Raw genomic sequence first — 10,913 nt, 5'->3', positions numbered from 1 at the left:
TTTTGACGGAAACTCGGGGACTGAGCCTACCTGATGAGCCCTAAGAGGGGCGAAACCGGTCGTGGGCTGCCGAATAGTTTTCAGCAACCTTGTGAATAGTTTCTTTTATGGTACGGTGCTGTAAGTACATTCCGCATCCGTTGAACAAAGTGCTTCTCCCTCTGGACACTGAAGCACCTCTCATTTCTGTCTATATAACGTAAGCCATAGCTGCCCATGAGATAGCAGTGGGATCTGGCCTCAATTGTTTCATCTCCCCTAACCAAAGGCAGCGGTATCCCTTCATTACGGTTGGATCGCGACAACAGAACGGTAACCACCTTAACGTTTGGCTGCCGAAGCAGTGAACCTATCACATTTGAAGCCAAGTTCCGTGAATATGACCTTTTTCAATACAGTATTGTAGTCGGGGTGCCTGATATCCTACACCACCGTCTCGCTAACTGAACAGTTTAGGAAATCCATTTCGTCCAGGGTATTCTAGAAGAGTCTTAACTGATTAGTCGTAAAATCTGGTGTTCTGAATCGGCTCATGACAAAACGGTTTTGGCAAAAATGTTTAAATCTCGAAGAACTGTTGCACTACTTCGACAGTAAAAAAAATTTGAAAACTGTAAATTTAAAAAGCATTTCAAATCTGCTTTTGACGAGCATATCTGAATGGGCGAGGACAAGCACCGGTTTCTTCACTTTGGGTTTTTTTGACCAGTGCTTCAGCCTTAGAGACGACAAGTGTTTGATTGGCGTGCGCTCGTACACTACTAGTCCTGACAGGAAATCCATCAACCGTCCGTTCAACTGGAACGCACAACCTTTGGCTAGAAATGTTTTCAAAACACCGTCAGTTTGCTCGGAACGCTATTTATCGAACAAGGGACTTTGTGCTCGGTATTTGTGAGTTGGCACGGACGAGCCAATATGATAAGTCCGCATCTACCAGATTCCGTCCTCTGAATGCACACGGAAATTGCTGAAAGCATAGATGATGAAGTAATCACGGAAATTTAAGTAATGCTAGTTCCGGGCTTGTTCGGACGGAAGACATCTGTTGAAGTGCATACTTAAACCTGCATACTGCATAGAATAAGAAAACTACATTTCGAAATTTAATTGGTCATGACTGTTTCGGTCAGTCTATCGGGTGACACGCAATAAACAGAGTTTACTGGGAATGCTGTATGCGACCGTTACACTCACCATATCTTCACAAAGGGTGTTTGACTCAGAACCATCCGTATCACACCGCATCAGTCGAACCCTGGCGTTATGGTTGAAGACAGAGCCGTTGAATACAATCTCTCCAGCTGCACCGATCCGTGACGGTAGCTATAAGATTTTAGAAGTGAAGAACAAAATTCCGCCACCGGTACATGGGATTGGTGTAAAGCTATCCTTTAAGGAAGGAAACACTTCTATCATGGCGCTCAGGATTCGGTTGGTGCCAAAAAACGATACAGCATTTTACTAGCAGATTCTACGCTCGAGCCTTCGAGAAGTTGTATCATTCTTACATCAGCTTGTCGGAACACCCAGCCCAATTGCTAGTGAAATCCATAGACAAACAAAAACACCACTTCTGATTTGCCGTGCCACGAAATGCAATTTGACGTGACCTTGAAGGTTATTGATGACAACCGTCGTTCTGCCATTGAAGCACGCGCGACCCCAAATGCCCCTCCTTCTAAGCAAAAGATTTACTCAAACGCCTAGCTAGGAGCAAATTCTGATATCATTTGCATAAAAATCTGAGGCTCTGTGGAACTCCCCACCCAAAATTGGGGGAATTGCACACTTAAAATTTATTACCAGCTGCATGACTTCAAAGAATCGCTACCGGTCTCCGTCAATACGGTGTGGATAATGACTCAGTGAGGTTCAGCGGCCAACAAATAAAATATAGCTGGAAGTACTGTGTAAATTCATCATAGATACGCAGGTTTTCCGGAAGCTTCTTCAATTATTTAAAGTGACTTTTGGGATAGGTTATCTGTGTTGGTTCGAACAGTTCTCATTCTGTCTTAGCACAAGTATTCTGATTGGTCAACAACTGAAGAGGGGAGCACTGGGCTTGATTCCCAAAGAACATAATCCATCCAACAAAAAATGTTTTACCCCTCACTGGACGGAAAACCTTTACGCATTAGCACATACTGAAAAGCCAACCGCCACTTCGATGGGGTGATGCCGGAGGAATGGACAGCATTACATTACATACATGGACTCTTTCTGGTTTGAAGTGGCTTGGCTTTCCCAGTACAGTATGGATCCAGCATCGCTTTTCCGAATATATTACAACCTCACTGAGCACTGGAGATAATGAAGCGAATTATGGCCAGAAGTTTTTGAATCTCTTCTTCCCTGTGGTTTTTATTTCACTTTAACAAAATACGGCTTAGTAGTGAATTATTTGCTTATGCCTATTCTGTTGCCTTCTATAGACAGACAAAGTATGCTGACCACGAGGCCAGATGCTTTGCCGAGTGTATCAATAAACTTACCAGATCTACAAACAGCGTTGTGGTGGCACACCTTGTTGAATTAAATTGATTCATTCACAACTTCCGCAGCGTCTTTACCGGCTTTTCATGAGAGACAAACAACCAGTAGTTGCGCTTGAAGCACAGCTGATACAGTAGTATGTTTTAAAGTGTTCAACCCGCATGTTTTTGCTCAAAGGCACCACATACGGACACTGCAGTTAGCTTGGCCTATTCACTCCCTCGATCAATGCCACAGTAACATGTACTCACTCCCGACACCCCTTGAATGGTTCAGATCTGAACTCTTGTTCGTCAGCTGCTTGAATGGTAATTTCCCTGTTCCAGCAACGGACCCATCATCAGCGTATGAAAACCAGTATGATTCAGAAGTGACTGTATTCATTTTGACCAGTGTCTCCAAAATCGAGTTGTTTCCGTAGCTTCCAGGTTACCCGAACAACAAACTCTCTGTAATGATGCGATTGGTAAGACCATAATTTATCTGGTTCACTTTATTGATTTACCGTGGATTCACTGGGTTTACCTCAGGGGAAGTAAATTGTCCTTCAGTGGAACGGAAGAACAGATCGATGAATAAAACTTCTATCGCACATACATGGATGGCGTGCAAAACGACTTTTATTGGTCATTTTTATCCTGGACCGGAGTCCAGGACACAATTTGGTACCCTTCAAACCGTGTTAAATTAGAAGGAGGTTAGAGCGCGAATTTACTGACCGGAAGGTCCATGGTTCGAACCCAACCTCTGCCTCTCGAATTCCCTTATCTAGGCTTGGGCAACCTGGCATTATCTGAGCTCTTGTGTCTCCTTCGTGTGGCCTGGCAGCTAGGCATCGAAAGAGTGCTACAGCTGCACGCAGTGAACAGTGAAATTTGCCAGTTCGCGTTCTAGAAAGTTATCAGACATGGCGCTTTGTACCAAGGTGGATGAGGTCACAATGAGCCTATGCACCCACTTCCTCAGCCAGCCTGCTGAGGATCGTGATCGATATTCAGGCTCATTTAACAATCAAGCAAAAGACAAACTACTTTCTGGTATTGAAATCAGAAAATGCGGGATTCCAGCACACAATAAAAAGGTACAAATTTCAGTCGGACTGTGACCTTAACAAGCACAGTTACACCTTGGAAATGATACTTATCACAGCAAAAATACCGTACAGATTGAATGTTTGTGTGTACATTACTGGTGATCCATGATCTATCGCAGTTTATACTATATATTGCATATACAATATATTGCACTTTCGAGCATACTACGGTCGTTCTTCTACCGATTCAGTGCCATTTTAGCGCTGTATTCTTACCGTGTACTTTGGTTAAATTGAATCTGTTGGGTTTTACTGCCGGTGTTCCATGGTCCATCAGTTTCAAAGTTTTCTCGATGTTTCGCTACAAAAAATTCAGTTGCTCCACATAATGCCCAAAACCTGGTCAGTAACTTGCCAACCACTATTACTTTCCTCACTAACAATGGCGGTCATTCTCCGAACTCAAGTACTCAGACATCAGTTTGGTTTTACAAGGAACGTAATGATAACAGAGAACGGCGTTTGCAAGGAACAGCCTTCAGATCGATACCGTAAAATTATATCAGCATTCACGGCCAACAACTATCAAATGTGGGTGAATGCAAGTGGTACCTTACCTTTGTGACTGCGTCAGCGAACCTATAGTACCGGGTGCTGACATCCAACTTTGGTGGGCAGACGTTACACAAGTCCATTTCGCTGCCGTTAATTGAGTCCGGCCACTGGTCAGTCACTATGAGCTGTCCAAGTGCCAATACAGTTGTTTTGACAGCCTCATAAGCAGAAACAATCCCAAGCTGCACAAAGAAGCGACAACGGTACATAATTTTTCAAATGGCCTGTCAAAGCATCTGAATTGTAAGTTGGATAGATGAGTTTCGCCTGGAAGAATCATATTGGTCAAAAATCGATCAATAGAGTGCAGCTGATGAATTACTACAAAAAAAGGTTTTAAAAAAGTCATTCATCGGATGCCTGTTAAATTTCCACTTGCCGGAGATGGATGAAAGTTGGATAACAGGTAAGACTTCAATGACTTTTCAAAGCAGATTGGCTACTTATTCAGTTTTCAGGTTTGAACGAGGACCGGTTGTGTCACTGTCGAAATCTTGGTAGCTCGAATGCGTTTACTTTTTGCTGATCAGATAACTGTTGATTTATTCACCGAAAGTGACAACTGGTTTGCAATGAGGAGACATTATCAATGTGCGGTTGGATGGGCACCTCCTGACACACAGATAAGAAGGAAGAACTTACCCAAGCCTCATTTGTTGACTAAACGTCTTCAAGGTGGTTGCTAATCTATGTGAGCAGATTAACAGCTGCGTGAGCAGCAGCTAAAGACAGGCTCCCTGGGTGAGAAGTGCTACATCACGGATGCAGCTATTTTTAGAATGTCTGGACAACAATGATTTGTTTAAAGGCTACCGCGGGATCTCACTAAAACTTTCAGTCAGCAATTGGAACCTGAAGTGTTTAGCCATAAAGCTCAGTAGGACAGTAGTGCTTAGAGGTTTCCATTGTCAACCCCTGTTCGTGTAACGGCAAAAGCATGACCGTTACCAGACAGTTGAAATGAGATACCAGAGAAAATTTCCATCGCACCAATTTTAAGAACTGGTTTCACATTTCTTGGTTCAAGGTGGGTTCAAACAAGCGCACTCACAGCGCTTGGAAAATCTGTCCATCGATGTAAAAGACAAGCATTTTAGTGGATTAAGGTGCACAACGTAGCCACATTTCGTCTGAAATTAGCTGTTATCATTGGAAACAGCAACAGCCGTACACCATAAGAGAACATCGTCACTGAAAGTTTTTTTACAATTGGTCAATACTGTCCAAAGTTCAACATTTTAAAAGGCGACGATATTTTAGGGCCAAACAATGTTTCCTACTCGTGGTCAAAATAGCAATTTTCCATCAAAGTTATCAAAATGCGGAAAGAATTAAAAACAATGGAATTCTCAAAACTTACAGGGTCTAAATACTGTTCACGTGTGAGAAAGATAGCCCTTCTTCATGAAACCGTTTGTTAGCAAATTTTTGAACAGGAAGTTAAACGTCTCATATGCACGTAGTTTTAATGAACTGGACATCGTGACGCGTCTTTTTGAACTTTTAATGGATATTAATTGAATAGCACGCAATGGTCAACGAACGGGGCAAATCAGTTCCACAAGTTCCCTAGTAGACTTTGCATTCCGTTGAATGTGGGACAGCCTCGAGAAGGCCACAGACTACTCGTAGGTCTAATCAGTAGTATCCACCGTTACACAGCCATCCCCTTTAGGGGCCGCTTGCGTGCCACCGACATCCGTTAGGTTGGTCCCAGAAGCTGGTATATTCGACAGCTCTTTCGGTGTACCATGCCGCTTCCGAAGCTGAGCACCGCTTACTCTTTTCGATCCTCGACCGTCCTGAATTGTGTGGACGTTCCTGGGACCATCAGTAACGACAAGCTGACCTTGCCACTGACTGCCCATCTTCCGAAGCCCCAGTCCACTCCTTCCTAGATTCTGGTGATCCTTACATTTGACCTCCGCGCTTATGAGAAACGGTTGTGCCTTTCTGTATGCCGTTTTCTGCCTAGCTAATGTTAAAATGCATGCATCCAATCCAAGGGTGTAATTAGTTACTGGATTTTCCTGTAGATTGAATCCTGGTATCATTTACAAGAATGCCTGAAGCATTCTGTTCTTCAAAGCAAGGAAGAAAGTGAACAAGCCCTGTGGTTAAAAATAATCCTGAGCCACCCAAAGGAGTTGAATAACATAGGCCTTGTCAATCTTTTCTTTAGAGACAAGCTATACGCGTTGTCGGATTCCGTAATTTCCAGCAAAATCTCGTAATATGTTTCAATAATCTCTTATCATTCAAAGCTACCTGAAGAGTGACCATTCAGCACCAATGGTCATTCGACTACGGGGCCAACAAATGAGGTGACTGATGAATACTCTTCAGACTAAGTTGCCCAAGTCAGCGTGTCGTTTCTCCTATTATTACCTATCTGCCTTTTCATGGAAAACATTTTAGTTGCTTGCTTTCGCTTAGAAGGTTGTACCCATCATAGATAACCTACTCCTGAAGGAAACTACGCGCAAGATTTTTGGAAATACTTCTATCCGAGGTGGCCTGTGCTCAGCCTGTTCAGTTCAAGAATAACATGAAAGAGCGATTCACGTGAGACCCCGCTGTATCTCCTGTAAAAACCGAATTCGCGTGTATATGAGTGTAATTGGTGTAAATCACTTTTGTTTTAAAAGCATTCAGATTGTTGTTAATTCGTTCATATGCGTTTCAAACAAACTAATTTTCTCAGAACAGCGCTGCTAAACGCAGATCACAGGACACCAGGTATCGGATATACCTGGGTTGGTGAACTTATTTCTAGCTTCCTTTGTCTACGCTGATAGTTTACTTCGCACAGTTTCGATTGCACGTGGTAAATGTTTCCGAAAAGCAAACTGAACACATCACCTCCGCACTTTTTAACTTCATCAGTTTGAAAATAGAAAGCACAACACCGAGATCATACAAACATGCCTGGTCCATGTCTACTTGTTTCCAGCTTTCTCCAACTGCAGTCTTAACGCGGTCCAACGCAAGCAAGTCCGCATTGCTCATGTCCAGTTTCAAACAATAAAACGTTTTGGGGTGATTTGATACCCCGCACTTCTTTTGTCCGTCTGTGTCGGTGTAACACAATGGCTCACAGACTGCCTCGTTCAGGCTTTCGTCATACAGCAACCAAGCTGTCTCCAGAACATCACTTGTCCAATCAGCGATGGCCAGCGAATTCAACACGCGACGCATAGTTGGTTGGCTGACCTTGAAAGACCAGAGCTGTGAATTAACAATGCGATGAAGCTTCTCCAGCAAGGCTAACATGTCGTTCTGGTTCATATCACTTTGCAGCTTGATAAAATAGCGGCCAACGAATTCCAGCGCTCCAAAGTCAGAGAACAATGAGTTTGGCCCTGAAAATAACAAAGAGTGAAGGTTGTGAATTTGGCCGGTCTGCTTTATATGCCAACCAGTCAGCTGTGGGCTAAGAATTTGCACGGTAAGAAAGTACAACTCACTTTCTCTTGGCTGCTTTTAAAAAAGGTCGCGCATTGCCCTTCCATGGGCTAGGCTTGTGGACGAACTCTCTGAGATTCCGTCAACCTTGTCTTTTTCTTGAACCTAAAGTATGTAGGATTCTCGAAAAGCACACACTCGAGTAGTATGTTGCGTCAGGAAACATATTTTGCCTAGTAGTACTAAGTGATGTATTAGGCTACCTTTATGGAGCCCGTTCGGTTGAACAACAGCATAAACGAGAGATTCAGCTGGAATTCAGCTGAGTATCCCGTTGAAACCAAATTAATGCACAAGTGAGTGTATATTACGAATGTACAGCTCAGTTTAATTATCTCGTGTACTGATTGATTTTACGATAAATTAAGTCCGCAACGACCCAAAATAACGAAGTTATCTTGATTGTTGGTGAACGGTTTGAAACGGAATAGCGTAGTTCAGTAAACAAACCAAAAACACCGGTGCTATCTAAGCAATCTACATTACCTTCAATAGCAAGCTGGTGGAAATTCCTGGGTTTGAAATCTTAGCAACAAACAATCATCATTTGTTCTGGTGGACTTTTGTTGCGAGCACTGTCAGTGCATTACACAGTAATTTCGCGTTTCACGAATACCATATTAGCTACTGAGGTCTGTGACTGGTGGCTTAAGGCAGTCCCATTTCATTTATGCGTTTTTTCTGAAACAGTGAAGGCCATTAACCGAATAGGAATTGCTTCGGATGTTTGAAATGCTCTTCGGATCACTGCCTGATAAAGTAGTCTGATCGGTTGCGCTGGGTCAGTCTTGTGGTTTGTATCAATCCCATGCGCGGCGATCTCACCTGTCACTTATCTGGCCTGTTCAGTTTTCCTGCAGCTTGTTTTGTGCTCAGGAAATGCCTGGACGCCAGCTCTTGCGAACATTCGTGCTGAACGTTCGCGAACAAAGGAGTAAATCATCATTGATGAATCGTTAATCAGGACTCTACGCTTGAGGCTGATATTGAGTAGTGGGAAATTTTTTGATGTGTGCCATAATGTAGACTGGACTGAACGTCCGTTTCAAGGCGGGGTTGGACGAAAGGTGAGTGCCTCGGGAAGGTTAATGCAGATAAATACACTCACTTTGAAATCAATTTGGCTTTCATGGGAGACTCAAGTGAATCTCTCTCTTTTGATGTTTTTCAGCTAAATGTGCTGCACACAGGCCGCTTCATGTTCCATTTGGCACGATATTCGAGGTATGGCAGTTTATTTTCATAAAGGAAACTACTCACAAGGTTCCTGGTAACTCTTCGACGGAACACGACCGGTTTCGTTCTTATGTTTTACCTGAGTCTCTCAGGAAAACCAGATCAATTTGTAGATGAGTGCATTTGTCGAAAACAGTCTAATTTGGGTTCAAGTAGAACGTAAGGTGGGTTTTTGAAGGGTATTTGAATACGGACAGACCTTTTCGCGAGTGCTTTCTCGCGAATTCTAATTTGGTTCTCATATTAGGGTACCTCTTTGTAAGCTCTTATGAGTATCAGTTTCGGTAGAGCATTTTACGGATAATCTGTAGTTTGACATCAAATCAACCACCGGTGCGGAATCCGCAGTCCGTCTAGGCCAAACGTCCTATTGAGCCTTTATCATACTTCATGTTCACAAGCTCTGGTAACTAGTGTACTGGCCCAAACAAGTAAGTTTTCCGCACATACCACTCCAAAGATATTGGTCACGTCTTCTTGACAATGCACATTTCAGGGACTGGTGTTTATGATCCACTTCTATCATCCCGAGTGGAACTGAGTGCAAGATGAGCAGAGACAAAACACACAGGGAGATCAACCATCGTCATATCGCATTCCTAAACGATGAAAATTTCGTTCATAGTTTGCCAACACACTTTAGCAAATTGTCTTGAAAGCACTTCCCTAATAGTTTTTCTTGACAAACGAAAGAAACTTTGTGAAGACTGCTGATTCGTAGATGATCGTATGTGTCACGAACGAAGCTTATTTTTGGGACTGTTCATCTTGACTAATGAACCACACATTTATGTGAAGCTAAAAATGAATCACTTGTCCGTTCAGATACATTTAGGCCTACAGACTAGAAGCTAGATGGCACTTTACAGATCAGCGGCGCAAAGTCATGGGGACTGAATATCTAGCACAATTTAACAGGCCGCAACACAACTTTGGCTTGATTGTAGGATTCGGATAACCCGTATGATCGAAAGCAATTTGAATCCTGTTGTTCTTGATCGATTCAGATTATTAATCGGTACACAAACGTTGACAAATTCAACCAACCATATGACGGCGCAGACAAGTACCCCCCGGATCGGTCCCGATCAGTTACATTGTTGTGTGGGTCACTATCCATCAGCCGGTATGGTTCTAAAGAAAGGAATTTAACTCATCAGTCTGATACATAGGCACTCAGCGGTATCGAAAAAACAGAGAATTATTTAAACAAGCTTCATACATAATTCAGTTTAGATGCCCGACAAACGGGATATGTTTATACCTCCGAGCAAATAAGGGGACGAGGTCGCTGAATGAAAAAATCTACTCATTGATGATAGAAAGTGGCACTTTTGTCAACAGCTACTATTTTAGGTCTATTTTCGCTGAAATGTAGTGGTTGAAAGCAATAGGTCTTCGACACTCACCCAGATATTCATCTGTGGCAAACACGGTGTCACTGAATCGAGCTGATGCAAGCTGACTTCCAAATGCTGACAAGGCGGCTACTTCGGCAGCACTGGGAAATCGAATGGAAGGTACGCCAACCAACACAGTAGCGTCACGTGGTTCCAAGTTGCTCGGGGTCAGTTCAAAACTTGGACACTCGGTCGGCGCAGCGGTCATTATGCCAGAGTCCAACTGACGGGCCATATAACGTAAAAAGCAGGGGTTCGTTTTTGAAGTTGTTAGGTCAAGTAACACGTCGGGATGCGGTGCTGTTTTGGCCTGGATATCGGAGCAAACTAATTTGTTGGGTGAAAAGATTGGAACGATATTTGTCACCACAACGCAGGCAGTAAATTCGGTATACTCCAAACTCACCCTCAGCTATACGTCAAATTAATACCTCTCAGTATTGCTTAAACAAACCTGTACGCTTTTACTAAAAAGTGAGGCATTTCAGGTATAATCAACTGTAGTAAAAGCCCTAGGATTCTTTAGCCCATTTCGGTAGTTCTGAACTTATTACCATAAGAAATCCAATGCAGTAGTAAATTTAATGCCACTGGTATCCACGTGTTGGGATCTGCGAGGCTTGCTCGAGCAATATATAGCAGCTCTTGTCCTTTAACTATACGCG

At 43.1% G+C, this 10,913-nt stretch overlaps 1 protein-coding gene across 1 annotated transcript; it reads right to left on the bottom strand.

Moving 5' to 3' along the window:
* Positions 1-40: 40 nt before the first annotated feature.
* On the bottom strand, positions 41-10,483 carry T265_10269 (hypothetical protein; the record flags this gene model as incomplete). The annotated part of the gene is made up of 6 exons (XM_009176589.1): positions 41-190; positions 1,198-1,326; positions 4,150-4,329; positions 5,806-6,122; positions 7,246-7,509; positions 10,258-10,483. 6 exons carry the CDS (start codon positions 10,481-10,483, stop codon positions 41-43), a joined length of 1,266 nt encoding a protein of 421 aa, XP_009174853.1.
* Between the last annotated feature and the right edge of the window lie 430 nt (positions 10,484-10,913).

This window comes from Opisthorchis viverrini (assembly GCF_000715545.1).
Source record: "Opisthorchis viverrini unplaced genomic scaffold opera_v5_352, whole genome shotgun sequence".
NCBI classification, from domain to species: Eukaryota; Metazoa; Platyhelminthes; class Trematoda; order Opisthorchiida; family Opisthorchiidae; genus Opisthorchis; species Opisthorchis viverrini.
This window is presented reverse-complemented; position numbering and strand designations above follow the sequence as displayed.